Below are 20566 nucleotides of genomic sequence, written 5' to 3'. Positions count from 1 at the left end.
GTCCCGAACATCCGGACTATAAAACCAAGCTCCCAGAAGCATGCGGCCATGATGCGGCCACGGGACATCTGATAGGCTAGTTCTCCCTCTTGGAGAACCTGGCAAGCTATGAGAGTTTACTGCCTGCATGGGGGAGAGACCTTGTCAAGCTCCCTGTGGTGTATTCATATGCCAAATACAGTAACAATGATGGGTCTCATTCCCCTGACCCTAAAGACCTCAAGTGCGGCACCACTGGGAAGGATGAGTAAAGAGAGGCTGCAAAAATCTCAGGGCTAGGATGAATGGACGTTACTGGGCCCGCTCAAGCAAATCGATGATCAGTGGAGTGACAGTGACAGTGAAAATCTACATTGAGATATTCAGAAGGACCTTCAATCTAAAATCCTAACAGCTTCAGGATCTTTCTGACCTTGAAGAAAGGGAAAACGAAGATATTGTGGCACCACTTCAAAAGCAAAGTGTGAAGTTTTCTGTGCTTTAGAGGTGGTATTGTCATCTTTTGATTGCAAGAGCCCTGGAGTTGGCATAGCCGAGACTTTGGATAAACTGGAAGGTCTCTGTGGGGACTGGAATAAGGGTATGCGTAAGAACTCATTCTCTATCTTTCCCTTTCTCTCTCTCTCCTCTCTCTCCTTGTCTCCTCTCTCTCTCTTTCTCTCTCATCATATTTTCAGATATATCAGAAATAGCCCTCTCCTTGCCAAGCTGCTAAAGCCTTGGGCAGATGTTTTTTAACAATACTTGTTTAAATCTTAGGTAATAGCCAACAGAACTGGAATTTCTGGAGGGGTTGGAGAGGGTGTATGCTGGGGACACCTGATGATGCTCCTGGCTCAGTACTCAGAAATCACTCCTGGCAGTGCTCAGAGGACTCTGTGGGATGCTGGGGATCAAACCTGGATTGGCTACATGCAAGGCAAGTATCCTACCTGCTGTGCTATCACTCTGACAGAACCTTGAACTTCACAATTTTAGAGCTGTCTTTCTACCAAGAAGCTTAGGGGTATGGAGATGGGAACAATGTTTCTCCTATTTGGGGTAAGAATCTTCTTTGTTCCAAAGTAATCTTTCAAATATGAATCATGTGTGATCTTCTGTTATCCCAGAAAAATGTTCATCTAGATAATGAAATAAACTAATACAAATGTTTTTACCCCCAGAATCTATGGCACGTAGGCTTAGGGTATTGAGTCAAAGGCAGGGCTGTTAGTCAAAGAACTGAAACAGCCTCTGGTAGGTGAATCTTAGGGAGAGACCAGCTCATCTATGCCACTACCAACCCTTTCTCAAGCTCCTGTTTTTTCTTTTAATTTAATTTTATAGAGTAATTCACAATATTTGATTACATTTAATATTCGAACACCAATCCCACCACCATTACACCTTCCTACCACCGTACTTTGGATGTTTCCATCCCGAACCCGAACCCCTGTCCCAAAGCAGAACTGAAAGAATTTATTTTGTATTGTTTGTTCTGAATCAACTGCCAAAAATGCTCCAAAAAAGTTTCCTTAGAGGAAAGTATGTGAATATTTTTGTATTTCCCCCAGGGACTATTAAGCCCTTCAATAAAGCTTACTGACATGTTGTTAAAGGTTGAGCCTTCTGTGCTTTTATATTTGTTTCCCTCTAAGATTGGTTGCCTTCTACTTTAAACGCCATCAAATGTGGAGTCCTACTCTTGAAATATTGGTGGTGTGAGGTATGTCAAGTTCCTGGTTTATAGTAGAGTAGTCTATAGGTGTCTAGCTTCCATTTGCCCATTTGAAATATATCATCAGTGTGAGCTCTGTGCCATGATCTTGACTAATTTCTCCCTTCTAGTTGACTGATTCAGGAATGTCCAGAATAGATCAGACAGCAAAAATGTATGATAATAGCCCTGACAGAATATACCTATCAGAGTGGCTGGAGAGATAGCACAGCAGATAGGGAGTTTGCCTTGCACACGGCCGACCCGGGTTTGATTCCCAGCATCCCATATGGTCCCCCAAGCACCGCCAGGAGTGATTCCTGAGTGCAAAGCCAGGAGTAACCCTGAGCATTGCCGGGTGTGACCCAAAAAGAAAAAAAAAAAGAATATACCTATCACAGAGCCTTGTGTGGTGCCTTCCTTAATCACTAAGATCATGATGTAGTTCTCTGGGTTTTTATTTTGTTTTATTTATTTTTATTTTTTATTTTTTGGGTCACACCCAGTAATGCTCAGGGGTTCCTCCTGACTCTGAACTCAAGAATTACTCCTGGAGGTACTGGGCAGACCAAATGGGATGCCACGATCGAACCCGGGTTGGCCACGTACAAGGCAAATGCCCTACCTGCTGTATTATCGCTCCAGTCCCAGTTCTCTTTTTAGACTTCATAAAAATCAGTTATACATATTGACATGGTAAATCTATTCGTTTTGGTCAGATTTAGGACTATTATCATTCCGTATGAAAAGAAAGATGACTCAGAAGTTTGCTATTTAAAAGGCTGTGTCCCATGCATTTCAGAAACTGCTCATTGTGGTTTTAGGTAAGACTTTTCTTGTCTGTCCTCGAAGTACTGGAGTTTTCTTCTTTGAAGAGCAAATAAATTGATTTTGAGAAGTCAATTACAATGAAAATAATGGAAATATAAGTATTTCCTATTCTTTTAGTCACTAGATGCTTTTCAGAAGTAGTCTCAAATTTGTCCTTTGTGGAATCTGTGAAAAATAATTACAGCAATTACCCCCAATGTATAAACGTAGAATAGTTTAGATTGTAGAGAGTATTTGATCCAATTTTTCTTTCTCAAGTGCTTGTCAATAAAGCAGAATAGTATAGTGGTTATAAACTTCAGAGTCCTCTATTTAAGTATTAACTGTTCCCTTTTTTCATTTTTTCTTTTCTTGTTTTTTTGGGCCACACCTGCTGATGTTTAGGGTTTACTCCTGGCTCCTCAGTCAGGGACCACTGCTAGCAGGACTCGGGGAACCATATGGGGTGCCAGGGACTGAACCTGTGTTGGCTGCATGCAGGGCAAATGTCCTGCCCACTGTAAAAGCACTCTGGCCCCTCTGTCAAATTTTTAAAAGGCAACTGAAGGTCTTCTATTCAGATATGCAAAGGTATTTCTAAGCTGTAATTTTCTGAAAAATTTGACTTTGTCATTTAGCTTACCTTATGGGCAATATGATATAAGTCAAATACTTAAAACATACCTAGAATTTAGCAGTGGACAAACTATTCCAATTATTGCTACTATTTCCTACTGAAGAGAAAACATAACTGGAATCAGCTCAGGGTTGGTTTTCAGCACTGACATATTGAGTGGCTGTGATCCTGTGTAACAACCAACTATGTATTGTGAACCTTCACGGTGATTCTGCTGGGGCCAGGAAGACAGCTGAGAGGCCTCGTGCACATGCTGTGCATGTAGAAGGCCAAGGTTGGGCTCCTGGCAACACATGAGTGTCCAGGAGCAACCCCAAGTACCCAGCTCGGGAGAAGACTCTAAACACTGCTGGGTGTGACCCCCAACAACAACAACAACAACAAATAGTGGTCATACTATTTAAGATTTTTTTTTTTTTTTTTTTGCTTTTTGGGTCACACCCAGCGATGCTCAGGGGTTACTCCTGGCTTTGCACTCAGGAATTGCTCCTGGCAGTGCTTGGGGGACCATATGGGATGCCGGGGATCGAACCCGGGTCGGCCTCGTGCAAGGCAAACGCCCTACCCGCTGGGCTATCGCTCTGGCCCCTATTTAAGATTTTTGAATTTTCTCCTCTTACGGAATTTTAGAGTGCGATGAATATTACTGGCTATGCCCAAAGGAAACTGAATACTCACTAGTGAACCCACAAACAGAATTGCTCTCTTTGCTCTATAGCCCTGCGGTCTTCATCATCATCACCATCATCCTGTTGATTGGCTATTTTCTCGAGCGGTCTCAGTAACGTCTCCATTCATCCTAGCCCTGACATTCTATCACCCTCTCTTTACTTGTCCTTTCCAACGGTGCTGCATTGGAGGCTCTTTTAGGGTCAGGGGAATGAGACCCATCATTGTTACTGGTTTTCGCATATAATATGCCACAGGGAGCTTGCCAGGCTTTCCCATGCGAGCAGAAAACTCTCGGTAGCTTGCCAGGTTCTCTGAGAGGGAGAACTAGGCTATTAAAAAGATAATTTTACATATCTTTAAGAATACTCTTTTCAGAAAAGTGTGGTTATGGTCATCTGTTTTAGTTTCTTTTGGTTTTAGGATCATATCTGGCAGTGGTAGCTATGCTACTCCTAGCTCTGTGCTCCGGGAACCATCTGGTGCTGGGATCAAACTGCAACCTGTAGTCTGCAGAGCATGTACCCAGCCTAGTGAGATCTCTTTTGAGCCCAACTTCATTTAATATCTGCACTGAAGCCTCAGCGCTTGGTGAGGTTTCCCTGACTCCCTAGCACCCTGCTCTACTTGTCTGTCTCCCATACAACTGGAGAGTCCTTTGGTACGGGAGACATCTGTGCTTCTGGTACTCCCAATCATATGTTGTTTGGAGGTAGGAGACCAAGTACATTGAATAAATGAAAAGGAAATTCCCTTCTTCTCCAGGAACCCCTGAACCTCCAGCATTCTAGATGTTAACAGTTCTGCAAATATCTAAGGGAAGAATTTTCGTGGGGCTGGAGTTTTAGAACATCAGGTAGTAGCTCTTGCCTTGCACGCAGCCAACCAGGGTATGATTCCTGGCATCCTATATGATACCCTGAGCACTGCCAGTAGTGATCCCTGAATGCAGAGCCAGGAGCGCTGCCAGATGTAGCCCTGCAGTCTTAGAGGCAGAAATTTTAAGTTGTCAGAGACCTTATATAGTTACATGAGTAGACTCTGGGTTGGCTTCAGCCTTGAAGTCTGGGCAAGTCTTCTAGTAAAAGTGAGTTCTTTGGTCATCTAGTAAAATTTCTATCAACTATAAGAATCTTTAAGAACCAATGGGGGCAGTGGAGCAGGTGGGATCAATCGCACAACGTAGGGCACGCAACCGACCCGGGTTCGATTCCCAGCATCCCATATGGTCCTCTGAGCACTACCAGGAGTAATACCTGAGTACAGAGCCAGGAGTAACACCTGTGTATTGCTGGTGTGACCCAAAAAGAAAAAAAAAAACAATGGGAGCTTAAGAAGATGGTACTGGAGCCAAGGCACCTACCTAGCATATCCCTGGCACGGTATATGGTCCCCTCTAGCACCACCAGGGAGCACAGAGCCAGCAATAGCCCCTGAGTACCAGAGGATATGATCCCCACACCCAAAATATAAAAGAAATAAAAGAAGAAGTGGGTTGGAGAGATAGCTCAGCAGACTGGGCACATTCTTGGCATAAAGGAAGCATAGTTTCAGTTGCAGCTCAGCACGGCATTGCCAGGAGTGACTCCCAAGTACTAAGTGGGTAAAATTCAGTTTTTTTGGGGGGTCACACCCAGCAATGCACAGGGGTTACTCCTGGCTCTGCAGTCAGGAATTACCCCTGGCAGTGCTCAGGGGACCATATGGGATGCTGGGAATCAAACCCGGGTTGGCTGCGTGCAAGGCAAACACCCTACCTGATATGCTATCGGTCCAGTACCCAAACTGGGTAAAATTCTTGAACACCATGAGTCTGACCCCAAAACAGAGAAACAAAAAGAACCAAACTTAATGTCTGCATTGAAAAGGAAAATGTTCTTATTTTATGATTTAAAACTAAAATTATTGGAGGGGCTGGAGTGATAGCACAGCGGGTAGGGTGTTTGCCTTGCACACGGCCACCCAGGTTCGATTTCCAGCATCCCTTATGGTCCCCCAAGCACCGCCTGGAGTAATTCCTGAGTACATGATACAGGATAACCCCTGTGCATCACAGGGTAACTGAAAAAGCAATAAATAAATAAATAAATAAAATTATTGGATGTATAAAGGAAGTACACACCCAGTATCATTGTGCTCTACCTTCATAGAAAGAACATTTTAGACAATAATTTTGAATTGGTCCTTGTTAACTTTATTTCAGAAAGTGGTAAAATAGCTGTGGAATATAGGCCTTTGAGGAACTCACTGTTGCCAGAACTGAAGGACTCCGTGATTTAATTCAAAGTATGTGAAGAGAAAAATGTAAGGATGACATACATTGGATGGCTGTAATTCAGAATAAAGAGCAGATTTTGGAAGTTTTTAGCATATGTAGTCAATTCTATCATCCGCAGAAAACCATAAAACTCTAAAACTGTATTTGAGGGAATTTCTGAAGTTTTTCTGAAGTCCTGACCCGTGGTTCTAAACTCTTATTTGAAATTTGGAGAGTTCTGAGTGCCCTCTGAGTTCTGTCAGACAAATAACTTTTGAACTCCCCTTAAAAAGAATCCTAGTGATTTGGGGCCTTAAATGTGATTATGTTAGAGCATTTGAAAAGTTACGTTTTTTTTTTTCAAGTACTTAGAGCTCAGCATCTCATGCATATCTTACATGAAATATTTTATGAAAGAACCTTTCTGTTAAACAATTGCACTGTGTTGCAAATTAGGAATTAATTTACTAATTTCCAGGAGAACACATGAATGCACTATTTGAATGTGTGTTCTAGTGATGGGGGTGTGGAGGGGGTGGAACAAAATGTGTTTCATATCATTGGTAACAAATTTGGAGTTGGATAAATGTAATTAACTTGGCTCATAGTCAGAAAATTTGTTTCCAAGGTTAGGGAAAGAAAAGGAGAGAAAAGGTGGTTGTGTTCCTCTTGTTGAAATTTTTTTTTCTTTGTAAAATAATTTTTTGTGTGTGTGGGGAAGGTAGCGTGGCTCACACTTGGCAGTGCTCAGGAATTACCCAGCCTGGCTCTTTGTAATAATCACTTGTTGTATTGCTCAAGGGACCAGGTGATGGTAGGGAGCAAATTCAAACCTTTCTCATGCAAAGCATGTGCTCAATCTTTTGAACTATTGACCTAGGTTTGAAAAATAATTTTTAAAATAGTTTAAATCAAACCCATCAAGAAAACCTCAAACGCCCAAAATTGGGTCTTAAGAAGATTAGCTTAGGAGTCTGAGACACAGTTCGTCAGGCTGAAGCATGGACTGTGCGTGAGGGAGACCTGGGTTTGATACCTGCCACTGCATGGCCTCCGGAGCACTGCCAGGAGAAACCTCAAACACCTCCAGGTGTGGCCCCCAAACAAACAAAAAACATCCACCTTACTATGAAACATGAGAAGACATTTAGTTCTAATGCCAAAGAATTCAGAAAACTAACATCCATCCCTAAATGAGGACTCTCTTGGAACCAACTCCATTCAAAACTCTCTACTCAACTAGACCCTGGGATGAAGCCCCTTCTCATAGAATGTTTATTCTAGAAGTCTGAGATAATGAGAACTGAAATCCATGAGAAGAAGGACTGTGAAGAAAGTTAAATGGGTGCGAGTCACAGTATTGCAAGAGAGCCTTGTTACATTCTGACGTTAAGGTCTTCAGTGGTCTCTCCAGGAGTGCTAGACAGGCAGGCAGCCCTCTAGAAAGGGGCTTGCTACTTTTTCTCTATGAATTAATGTTGAGCTCCATGCAAGAAAGGGGGATTTGCCCCAGGCCGGTGTAAAGGAGTGTATATGAGTGTTCATTCGTTTATGGTCGGTCTCCCAGAATAAACTGTCTATGGCCCCAGAGCCCTCCTTCAGAAAATTTTGGGTCAGTGATTCCATGCTATCCCCTCTCTCAGGGACTGATAAATAATCAGAGATACTGAGAGTTTAAAGGTAATGAGAACATTTGGGAACCCCCATCCATCCTAAGTAGTGCTCCTTTTGCAGGTTAGCTAGCTTTCTTGGAAGCAGGATGGCCCAGGGGAGGAAGAATGTGTCTCGGATTTCAGTAGTGAGGAGGACGCACCAAGACCACCACAACTGGACTAGTACTGTTGAATTCGCCAGTGTTCCCAATGGGGGACACACTCCCCACCCCCACCACAGGGTTTGGCTCAGAGTAGTTGGCAGTCCCAGTCCTGTTTGGCTGGCAGGGGTGGGGAGGGGAGGCTGGAGTTGGGCAGAGGAGGTGGGAAGAGGACCTGATTGGACGTCTTTGGTGCCTTTCAGGGAGAAAGGAAAGCCTGGGTCCTGCTGGTTACCCAATAAGGGCTGCATCAAGGCAGCATAAAGGGGCTGCGGGGGAGGGGCGCGGGGTTGCTAAGGGTGTGTCGTTGCTAAGGTTGCACAGTGCATAAGGGCGCTCGCCCGCCTATCCTGGCTGCCACAATGGCTGGCCGCAGGGTAGGATGCCTGCCCTCTAGTCGCTTGGACTTGTCCTGGCAACGAATTTATATAATATCTGTGTTAATAGGGCGACCAGCGTGGCTGCTGGGAGCTCCGATCCTAACGCAGATTCTGCACCCCGTCCTGCTGATCCCCGACCCGTCCGTCCCCAAGCCCTGGATTTCTCCTTCCCGTGCTCCTGCACTTGAATCCCCTCATGCCCTTCAACCCCGGGCCAAGTCCGGGTTTTTTGATCGTTTCACCTCGACTGTTGGCCGGATGTTGTTCCCGCCGCAGAAGTTTAAAGGTTTCATTCCCATCCGGGATGAATACTCAGGTAAAGGGTTGCCCTCTGCGTCCCATCGATTTGCCCTTCCACACCAGGGATTGAATGACCAGCCGGCAACACATCAGAGGCTCCCAGTTGATCCAATGATAAGATGGACTCAGGATCAGAGTCCACCTCTAGCTTTGTCTCCTAGAGGAACAAGTACAAGTCCAACTTCAGGTCTAGATCAACCTGAAGATCAGACATCTGAAATGCCTGCTCCACCTCTAGGTGGACAGGTTCCAAAACTACTAAACTTTATTATTTCTCCTGCAAACAGGAGGGAGGGTCTAGTTAATGTTGGGTCCGGAGCCGCAAGAAGCAGAGACGGGCCAGTCTTGCAAGACAAAAGTTTATTCAGACCAACATGCGGGGGCTGCACCTCTAGTAGATGCAGCGGTTTGTGCTAGTTAGGGCAGCCTTTTTATAGGGCTTGTGTCCTCCAGGCCAGTCACGTTAGTCACGTAGCCTCGCCCGGAGCCACTATCTTGGGATTCGTGTGTCTGGAGACATTCTTTCATTCTTCTTGCCCTTCGTCAGGAGTTACTTTCTGTAGAGCCCTGGGACCGGAGTCACTATCTGGGCTCTGTGTCAGGGGCCGGAGTCACTATCTACTGGGCCAGATTCACTATCAGCTGGGCCGTGGGACCGGAGTCACTATCTGGGCTCCTTGTTCTCAGCAACTCCTTCTGTGAGCGGGTCCCTATCTTTTAGGCACATACGTGAATTCCAGCCCAACCGACAGGCAGATGTCAGGATGTATGTGACAGGACCCAGGCATAGTACATTATTATATACAGTTCAGGGTCATAAGCATGGTTACAGAAGCAGAACAAAGCGAGGTTACAAAGGTCAAGAGTGGGCTTTAACACAATATAATTTCTTTTAACTTAACAGTTGGAACTCCCAGAAAATCTAAGAAACCTCATCATCGACCACAACAGATGCAGGATGAGGACTTAGATTCCAGTATGGATATCTTTTATCCCGAGGGGAGAGAACCCTTGGATGTACTGGGAGATTCAGAGAAACACCCACAGATCCCTCACAAGACTGAATCCTTTTCACCCCAGTCCCAGCATCCAGAACCCTCTGAAGAGCTAGAACAGCTTCCCTTTAAGGCCCTGGAAGCTGAAGTTTCAGCAAGCACACAACAGACCCCAGCTGCACTTCCAGGATCTCCTGAGGAATCGAAACCTTTAGTTCAGGACTTAGATTTGCTGTCCAGTACCCCTGAAGAGGGTGATACTGCTTCAGTCCTGCCAGAAATCCTAGTTCAGCCTACATTGGGTCCTGAGGAAATGGGGTCTTCAGTACCTCAGGAGGTGGAAGCTCAGTCTTCAGAGTCAGGTCTGAAAGCTCAGTCTTTACTGCATCATCAGCCAAATGAACTGTCTCCAGTCCAGAAAGAAGCCCATCTTTCAAATATATCTACTGTCATCATCAAACCTGCCTATCTGCAGATTACCGGAACTCCAAGAGTCAACAAGCAGGATGAAATTTCAACCCAGCCAGAAACCCTAAGTCTAAGTCACACAGGAGAGACCCGTGAAGAGAATGAACACTCTCTAGCTCAAGAGGTGGCCCAGTCTCAGCCTCTAGAGAGCCCTAAGGGTGACTCTGCCACACAGCAGGAGGCAGTGGCTCAAGCTCCAGAGATCCTTGAGGTGACTGAATCTTCTATCCAGCAGGAATCCCTAGCTCAGCCTCCTGAATCTTCTATGGAGTTGGAAGCTCAACCATTTCTTCATCCTGCGGAAAATCTTCCAACTCCAAATCAGAATGGAACTTCACACTTAAACTTGCCCCATGTCACTGCTCAGCATTTGAGTGTGACATTTTCCATTTTTTCAGAGGTTGGTGATGAGGTTGAATCTTCTCCAGTGCCACAGGAGGCCCTGGATCAGCCGTCTGAGCCATCTGAGGAATCTGTCACTAATCCACCTCTGCATCCCGAAGAGTTTATTACATCTTCACGTCACAATGAATCCCCAAGCTTAAATTTGACATATGTCAGTGCTAAAGCTATTGGTGTGACATTTTCCATATCTACAGAGATCAGTAATGAGGATGAACCTTCAGTCCAGCAGGAGATGCAGGCTCAGTCTCCTGAGCCATCTGAGGAATCAGTCACTCACCCTTTCCCGCATTCTGAAGAAAATATTCCATCTCCAAGTCACAGTAAAGCTCCACACATCAACTTGCCCAGTGTCACTTCTAATCCTAAGGGTGTGACTATTTCTGAAACTACAGAGGTCATAAATGATGTCAAACCTTCAGTTCAGCAGGAGGCCCAGGCTCAACCTCCATCCCAAGAGGTCCAGGCTTCATTTCCAGGCCTCTCTGAGAACATGGAATTATCTGGCTGGCAGATTGTATCATCAACCATTTCTGAAACACAGAAGTTCCAGAGTGAGATGGTAGCTCTACATTTGGGTCAGACTCTAACTCAGCTTTCGCCAGACAAGGAACCTGCTGAGAAAATGGAAATTTCTTCACCTGTGCAGGAGACCCTCACTCAGCTTTCAGAGTTACCAACAGATATAGTTTTGGCTCAGGCTTCAGAGCATTTGGAAGGACCACTTTCAGCATCAACTCGGCATCCATCATCAGTCTGGGTCACGACTCTCACGGCAGAACCAAGTAGGGAGAGTAAAGCTTCTACGACCCTGAAGAAGACTAGCGCTCCCACAGAGCACACTGTGACAAAACCAACAGGGAATGTGCGGACTCATTCAATCGCCACTAAGATTTCAGCTCTACCCAGTCTGGGGGTTTTGAAGACAGTACCTTCTCCAACCACACAAAAGACTACAGGTCAGACTTCTCATCAAAATCAACCTTCTACACACCAATATATAACTGTAACTCCGGAACGCACTGTGAAGACTAAACCCTCGACAACCCTGACAAGTACCAGTGCTACAGAACACTCAGATGTGACACCTATCACACCATCTCTGAGTCCTCATTCAAACCTGAGTGAAGTCACGTATCCACCTATAAACAAGGACGTTCCTGTCACTGAAGGCAGGTCAGTTACAGCTCCAACCATGCAAGAGACTGGAGTTCCGTCTTCAAAGGCCCCAAAGAAAGCTGAGGTAACAGTTTCAACAAGTACCACTCTGACAACCCCCACAGAGGGATTGCTGTCAGAACAGGGTCAGCATCAACACACAGATCTGAGTGAACAGACATCTATAACTTTGGACGAAACGCCACAACCAGAAACATCAAGGACAGCTTCCCTGACTCACTCTTCAGCCCTATCTTCTGGACGATCTACTTCCGAAAAGGCACATGTAGATTTCCCTGAGCAACTACAACAGAATGAACACATGACCTTCAACATATGTGAGCTTTGTACCTGCACAGAGGATACCCTCTCCTGCACCGGTCTCAGTCCAGAGAAGAGACTCCGTAGAGTGCCTGTGCCAGGGCCCAACATCAATAGGACCTTCACTATACTGTAAGAATCACCTTTCCTCTCATCTCTGCATTCTGCCTATTGACGTAGCAAGCCTTTGCTTCAATGTCTTCCTGTATCTGCCTCATCCCCCATGGCCACGTTAAATGATTCTCTCTCTTTTTTCATCTTTTGTCAGTCAAAAGATATCCTCATTCTTCTTATCTGTTGTTTCTTCTTCCTCAGTCTTTTGCTTATAATTGTCCATACTCTCTTTCCTTCACTATTTTTATCTCACCCTCAACCTATCCTTCATCCCATCAGCTGTTCATTTAATTCCTTAACCTTTGTTTTCTCTTTACTCCAGCCTCTTTTTTTTTTAACAATAGTATGTTCTCCTTATCTTTTATTGCTGGTGTCACAACGTGTGCTATGGACATGATTTCTGGTGCCAGACTACCCGAGTTTGTCATTTGTTAGCTTTGTTTATTTAGCTCTGTGACTCAGTTCCTTTTTCTTTACGTGGAGATTATGGTAAGTTTTCACCTCCTAGTATTTTGATACTTGTTCATTTTGATACTTATGAAATTAGTACCTTTAAACAACTTTCACATTAATCCCTATGGAGATGAGGCCAAGGTGGTGGAGAAGGGTTGATTGTGAGATCTAGCCAGCTCCAATGGCAATCAAAGTAATACTTAAGAAATCTATGTAAATACTTTGGGCCAGAGTGATTGTACAGTAGGTAGAGCATTTGCTTGCACTTGTTCCAACTGATCTGATTCCCCAGCGTCCCATAGGGTCCCCTGAGCACCACCAGAGGTGATTCCTGAGTGCAGAGCCTGGAGTAACACCTGAGTATTGCCGGGTGTGGCTCCCCACAAAACTATAGACTTAAATTGGGAACTAGCATATACATGAATGCTGTCTGTTATTGTTACTTAATCTCTCATTTCAGAGTTAAATTTTTTACATCGACTTTTCATAGAAAGCATCCATTTCCCCCAACCTAGCCACAAGAATATGTCATCAGCTCTTAAACATGATGCTGTTGGGGAGAAAGGGAATACACACAAAAGGAAAGGCAGCACCAACAGAGGCACAAAAATGTACAGTGTCTCCTCAGTTGGGGAAAACTGCAGAGAGCTGACATGGAGCAACTTTAGCTGGGAATTAGAGGTTGATGGTAATTTGTTAAATCAAGTGTGTGGGGGTGGGGGAAGGGAGAGCAAAGTCTAAGAAAAAGCATAGCTCTAGAAAGTTCTGGGATTTAAAAAACAGGCAGACTAAAAAATATCTGTTAGAGGCTGGAGAGGTGGTACACAGGCTAAGGCATTTGTCTTGTATGTGGCAATGGCAGCTACCATGGTTTGAATCCCAGCACCACGTATGGCTCCTGATCATCATCAGATTGTGGTTCCTGACCACTGCTGGATGTGCCATGCCCTGCAAAAAAAATTGAACTGAGTTAGGAAGTAATGAAAATATGCTTGTGAAAAATCTGAAGTATCAGGTATGGGGTTTGAAATTTGCATTGTGAGGTATAGAGTGCTATTGAAAGTTTTCAAGCAAGAGAGATAAATAAGAATCATTTTAGATTCTATATGTAGAGATATCTAAGAGGAAAGTTGGTTGAAAAAAGACCAAATGTGCTCTTAATAAACTCTAGGAGTAAAGTGAGAAGGGGCTGAATAAGCGATTGTAGCAAGAGTAGAAAAACATCCTGGATGGGGGAGAGAGCTCAAAAGGCTGAGCACAGGCTGTGCATGTGGGAACCCAGGGTTTGATCCCGGGCACCTCATGGTTCTCTGAGCACCACCAGAGTGACCCCTCCAAAGCACTGAGCCAAGGGTGGTCCCTGAGCACCAGAGGCTGAGCCTCCCCAAAGCCCAAAAAGATACAAAGAAAATCCTGAGGACATTACAAAGAAAGAACCAATCAAAGTTAGTAACTGCCAAGTTGAGGGAGAAGGAAGGAGAAAAATCCAATATGATTGAAGTTTGTGTTCTTATTGAGAGAATGATAATGGTGTTAAGGTGGAAATATAGTAGGTAGGAGGGACAGCCAGTCTGATGAGACACACTGAGTTCCAGGCATCTTTTTTTTAAAATATTTATTTAATTTTATTGAATCACCATGACAAAAGTTACCAAGCTTTCAGGTTTAAATCCCAGTCATATAATGACCAAACCCCCATCCCTTCACCAGTGCACCTGTTCCCCCACCAAGAACCCCAATCTACCCCCCTCGCTCCTCCCCCGCACTAAAGTGGCCAGTGATCTTCACTTTATTCTCTCTATAATTTGGATACATTCAATATTTCAACAGAGAACTGACTGTTATTATTTGGAATTTTCCCCCAACAATCAAACCTGCAAAAAAGGAACCATTTGATAGTTTGTATTCCATTGCTGAAAATGAATATTATAGGATCTCGCGCAGCCGCTTTCGCGTCTAGGCATCTTTTTTAGGTTAAAAAATGATTGATGTGCTTGGCCTATGAAAAACGGTGCATGTTAGGTATGACTTATGTGTTTGGAGATAAGTAATATACCTGTGAAACAGTTACTAATCTGTGCCTTAAACAGATCCCTCAACTTGTGGCCTAGGCATCATAAAGCAGCCAGAAGATTTGATGGAAATGTCCACTAGGTTGATGGCACAGGTTTCTGTTTCAACATTTTCACCTGAAAATGTGTGCATAAACTTATTAGGTTTATATTTGGATTATATACATGTTTGCAGTTGATATACACATGTTGCTGGGGGAAGTTGACAAAACTAGATTCAAAGTGATCCACAGAGTTAGTGGTTAAAACTGAACTCAGGGAGCCAGAGTCACAGCACAGTCATACCAAGGGCTCTTGCCTTGCATGTGGCCAACCCAGGTTCATCCCAGGCACCCCATATGGTCCCCCTCCATCACCACCAGGAGTTTAATTAAAAATTATTGACACAGAAAAAAAATGATAGACCCTGAGTCCAGAGCCAGGGGTAAATCCTGAGCACCATCCCCTCCCCCACCCCCACCCCACACTCCCACCAACTGCATTCATCTATACATGTGTAAATTCATGAACATATTCTCTTTGTTACAATAGGTCAGTAAAGTTAACAGGATAATGTGTGAAAATCCCACTTTCCCACTCTACCACCTGTGTGACTACCGCACAGTAACTCCTGTTACCATCTTGGGTTTTCTTCTACTCTCTTTCCTGTGCATTTTCCCCGCACTGAAGGTCATTCTTTGTGATTTGTTCTTTTCCTGGTGAAGTATGTTGAATATATCTCTCCTCACTAGTCCCCCTCATTTTCTCATTTCCCTAGTCTCTATCTAGAAATTTCTACTATCTCGAAATTTCAACAGAGAACATTGACCAAAATCTTTGGTGGTCTCTGGCAATATTTTTAAATATGTATTTGCTGGTAATTTTATTCATTTCTCTGTATAATTATGAAATTAAACTTTCTCTATTGATTTACAGGAGGAGTTACAATAGGTGTGAGCTTGGAAAAATGACTTACATGCTAACTAGCTGGCATTATTGAGCTACTCCAGGAATTAGGAAGTTCAGATTGTGAGATATTTCAATGTTTGACCAGTGGCCCCACATCATGTCTTTAGTTGGGCAAAATGGGAAGCTGATAGCTGTGGAAAGAAGCTGGTGTTTTCTGTGTTTCCATGATTCTTTTACTTAGCCTGTTCATTCTTTTCCTACCTATTCAAGACTGTAAACTGTGTTTCTTCACAGGAATTTCCAAGGAAACTCTATTTCTTCCATTGATGGAAATACATGGAAGGCATACCCTTGGGTTGAGAAACTGTGAGTATATTCTCTCCAAATATGAATATTAAAAAATAATTGCACCATAAATCCTCCTTAGTGGGACTGGAGCGATAGCACAGCAGGTAGGGCATTTGCCTTGCACGTACGTGGTCAACCAGGGTTCGATTCCCAGCATCCCATATGGTCCCCCGAGCACTGCCAGGAGTAATTCCTGAGTGCATGAGCCAGGACTAAACTCTATGCATCGCCAGGCGTGACCCAAAAAGAAAAAGAAATCCTCCTTAGTATACAATTTAAGATCAATACCTCTGATAAAAGGTATTCTCCCCTCATGTCCCAAAACAACCTCTGTTAGTTATAATGGTTTTTTTCTTTTAAAAATTTTAGTTTACCAAGATCCTATTTAAAATGTCTTTTTGTTTTCCATTCTATAACAAGTAGAGTTAATTTTATACCACACATACATAAGAATCAGAATATAAGAATCAGAAAACAGACCACCAAAAAATGATTGATAGCAGTTATAAGGTTTTTTCTTTGAGTATATTAAATATCGCATGCAATATCTTTAGCCTACTTCTCCCTCTGGGAGAAACTGGCAATCTTCTGAGAGTTTCCTGCCCACATGGGACAGCCTTGCAAGCTTCCCATGGTGTATTCATATGCAAAATCCAGTAACAAACTAGATCTCATTCCCCTGACCCTGAAGAGCCCCCAGTGCAACACTGTTAGGAGGGCCGAGTCAAGATGGACTTCTAAGATCTCAGGGAAAGGTCGAAATGAGATGTTACTGAGCCCACCCGAGAAATCGATGATTAACGGGATTTTGTGATTCGTCATATTAAATAATACATATTGGTATATCTAACAACCACCTGTATGTCTAACAACTAACTTCAAATTTTTGATGAAAAACCAAAAGTTTGAGATGTCTATAGTAAATGCAATGTGAAAAGTATCTATGGTTTCTATTAGAGGCCAAATGAATGATATTGCTAATCTGTCATTGTCGGTTGACATTCATAATGTGAGAAATGACCATTTTAGGGCCAGTGCGATAGTACTGCGGGTAGGGTGTTTGCCTTGCACGTGGCCTACCTGGGTTCACTCCCCAGCACCACATAGGGCCCTCCAGCCCTGCCATTAGTGATCCCTGAGCACAGAGTCAGGAATAAGCCTTGAGCACAGCCAGGTGTGAGCCAAAATCAAAACCAAAACCAAACAAAGACTGTTTCAGTGTGTTTATTTTCATCCAGGCTATGAACCTTAGACCTAGAGAGAAAGTCTACAAATAGAAATCGCTTGCATACTTTGCTAAGTGTTAAAAAAGTGGAAATTCTGGATTTTTTTCTTTTTCTTTTTTTTTTTTCAATTTTGCTTTAGGGCCACACCAGTGGTGCTCAGGGGTTACCCTTAGCTCTGAAAGGTGGAATTTTCTAAACAAAAGGGGACATTGGAGCAGGGAATCCAAATCACAATTGGTAAGAACTGTAGGTTTCCATCATGGAATCCCCCAACAGACAGTAAGAGCTTTCCAGTTCTGGGGCCAGGGATGGTGGCAGACAGTGTGGTGAGACGCCCTTTGACACTTGATGGGAAGGGAAGCCGAATTTCAAGTCTTTGTTTGAAAATCTTGGTTAGCTTTCCTGCCCTCTGGTCCTGCCTGTCCAAGACAACCCAAGTCCATGGACCAGGACAAACTCTGCCTCTGGAAAGGCTTCTTTGCTTTGCAGACTGCTGATCAGAGTTTGATCCCCAGCACCCCATACGGTCCCTTGAGCAGCACCAGAAATGATCCCTGAGTGCAGAGCCAGGATTAACCACTGAGCACTCCTGGATGTGGCCCCAAAACAAAACAAAGCACCAAATAAATCCCAAAATAACAAATGCTCATTAAAGTCAGGGGCGTGTGACAGAGGAGGGTGTGATTGGTAGGGCCACACTAGGGTCCTCTATGAAGCTGTGTTTCTTGTAAGGAATATGTCTTGGGGCCTTTGCTTTACTGTTCTTTCGTGTTGGGGGGTGCACAGCCACTGGTTCTGGGCTCAAAGTTTACTCCTGGGGGATCATATGGTTGCCCGGTCTGACCCAGGTAAGCCATGTGCAAGCCAAGTACCCCTCCCACTGTACTATTGCTCTGGCCTCAATCGTTCTTGAGTGTTTGTCATGTGCATTTTGTGCTCATTTTAATTCCCAGAACAAAAACAATTAATGGTGTTAAGTTTCAAAGGGTTTTCTTTACAGACTTAATTTCATTCTTCATGGGGTATCCAGAGTAATGTTTGGGAAGAGAGGAGGGAGTGGCAATTCTGTGGTTCTGGTGTCACCCAGAATTTAGATCTGACATTTTGTGACCTAGAGAATATGCTTTGTAGAGGTTATTTGGTGAGAAGAGTCAATAGCTATGTTCGTGTGCATGATGGATAGATATCAGTGAGAAAAAAGCAAAGAGCCTAAACAGAGATCACTATCCCCAAGTAAAATAAGAATTGGGATCTTTAGAAAGCACCATTATTATGTGTAAGAATTAGTCCTATGTAGTAAATAGTCATAGTTATTTTGCATTTTGGTCCAGAAATAATTTTTCCATTTCTCAGAATCCTCAGTGACAATTCTTTGACTGAATTACATAAGGATTCATTTGAAGGCCTGCTATCCCTCAAGTACTTATAAGTTAATCATTTATTTATGAGTTTCTAGATCTGTTGTTTATAAAACAAAGGGTGTACAAGTTAATCTTTATCATTTCTTCCAGCAATACAATTCTATAGTTTTATGATTCTAGCATTAAAAACCTTTCATGTCATTTCTGGCACTAAATTACATTTGCATGTACATATATATATATAAATACATATATGTACATATATAGAAAAAACTTTAGGCTTACTCTTCAAGCCCATGTTCTCCCTGGATCATGTACTTTTCTTACTTGTCCCCATGACTCTTTGCTTTTTCTTCTCTGGAGAATTCCAGGTTATCTCGTGAACACATTCTTTCTCTTTCCCACCCCTCACATCTAAGAAAGTTTCTTTCAGTATAAACTATCTTGCTTCACAAGAGTTTTTTTTCAAACTTTACTATATAAACCTAAAGTAAGTGCTAATTTACCATCTCCTCTATGTCCATGTAGAGTTCCTTTATGTCCCCTGAATCCAATCCAACACATGGTCCTGTTTTACATAGCCCATTAACTTAAGAATTGTTTTTGTCTTTAAACTTTAATAATAAATGAAAAGTACTTATATTTGCATCACCCATGTAAACTTAACTTAGAGTGCTAGTATACCATCTCCTCTATGTTCATATAGAGTTCCTTTATGTCCCCATGGATCAAAACCAATGCATGGTCCAGTTTTACATAGCCCATTAACTTAAGAATTGTTTTTGTCAGCTGGGGAGATTGCACAAATGTTGAGTGTGATGCTTAGCAACAGGAGGCCCAGGTTGGTTTCCCAGCAGAACAAGGTTCTGGGCTCCCCATTCCCTGACCCCCCAGTAATGTCCCTGAAGTAGCCCCTGAGCACTACTAAATAAAAACAAAGATCTATGCAAATATGTTCATGTTTTTATTTTTTAATTTTTACTTATTTATTTATTTATTTATTGCTTTTTGGATCACACTCAGCGATGCTCAGGGGTTCCTCCTGGCTCTGCACTCAGTAAACTCAGAAATTACTCCTGGCAGTGCTGGGGGGACCATGAGATGCCCGGGATCAAACCCGGGTCAGCTGCCTGCAAGGCAAACGCCCCACCCACTGTACTATCGCTCCAGCCCCATGTTCTTTTTTTTTTTTTTTAATTTTGTGTATGAAGCAAGACAGCTTTTATTAAAACTTATTTAGAAAGATGTGAGGGAGAGAAATTAATAAGTATGTGTTCAAGAGAGAACACAGGCTCTCCAGAGTGGAAATAAACCAGCAGAGAAACAGAGAAAGAAGCAGGTGAGATATTCAGGGCTTGAAGAGCAAGCCCTGAGGACTTTCAGGAGGTGCTTTTATTCAATTCTTCCAAAAGGGTTGTTCTTTCCTGGAGTTTTGCATACTAAAACTTAGGCTGGGTGTTGTCACAGGAATGTCTTGCACTGTTGATGTTCTCTTTATAATCTCATGGATTCTTGTATAACTTCTTTTCTGGGGGGACCAGCCTTTTCTGGGTGGAGCCTTGGATTTTTGCATCCTGGTGGTACCTCAGTTTCTCTTCCAAGAATTCAGGATTTGCATTTCAAAGGATGTGATCATCAAGCCCTTGAGTTATTTTGGGGCTAGGGAATTTCTTCTTGAGTATTATTATTCCCCCAAAGTACATCTGCCAGCCTGCACCAGCAGGAAAGGGAAGGCAGTCCCAACCTCATCACAGGCATCCTGGGTCCACTGCCTGTCCCTTGCAGGAAAGAACTTAAAGAGGTGCAACAGTGAAGCAGGTTAGTTTTTATTGAATGAAATGTGCTTAGGAAGATGTGGGAGGAGAGAAAGGAGGGCGATGTTGGAGAGAGAGCACCGGCTTTTCCAGAGTGCAAGTGAATAAGCCAAGGAACATAGACTCTAGCAAGCGAGACACACGGGAGAGCACAGCTTGAAGAGCAAGCTCAAACTATGCTTGTGTTTATAAAGTCGATGTTTGTGTTTTTCTGCAAATGAAAAAAATCATAAAAATATGCTCTGCAAAATCTAGAATATTATTATTTTTAAATTTCTGGCCTTTATAGAAAACTTTTAAAAGTTGGCTTAATAAAAAAATTATTTAAAAAATGAAAATAAACCTGAATTATTGAACAAGAAAATAAAGAACTTGAATGCCATT

The 20566-nt window shown here is 43.2% G+C and overlaps 1 protein-coding gene across 1 annotated transcript in view; it reads left to right on the top strand.

The window, feature by feature from the left end:
• The first annotated feature begins 443 nt into the window (after positions 1–443).
• LOC129403423 (leucine-rich repeat-containing protein 37A3-like) overlaps positions 444–20566 on the top strand; it is a 55932-nt gene continuing 35809 nt past the window's right edge. The window contains exons 1-4 of the mRNA XM_055131552.1: positions 444–580; positions 8330–8578; positions 9467–12038; positions 15728–15799. Of these exons, the coding sequence (XP_054987527.1) occupies positions 8521–8578; positions 9467–12038; positions 15728–15799 (2702 nt within the window). The 5' untranslated portion in view covers positions 444–580; positions 8330–8520. The remainder of the gene's footprint in view (positions 581–8329; positions 8579–9466; positions 12039–15727; positions 15800–20566) is intronic.

Source organism: Sorex araneus, chromosome 3 (assembly GCF_027595985.1).
Source record: "Sorex araneus isolate mSorAra2 chromosome 3, mSorAra2.pri, whole genome shotgun sequence".
Lineage (NCBI taxonomy): Eukaryota > Metazoa > Chordata > Mammalia > Eulipotyphla > Soricidae > Sorex > Sorex araneus.
Note: the sequence above shows the minus strand (reverse complement) of the source record. Positions and strands in the feature narration are given on the sequence as shown.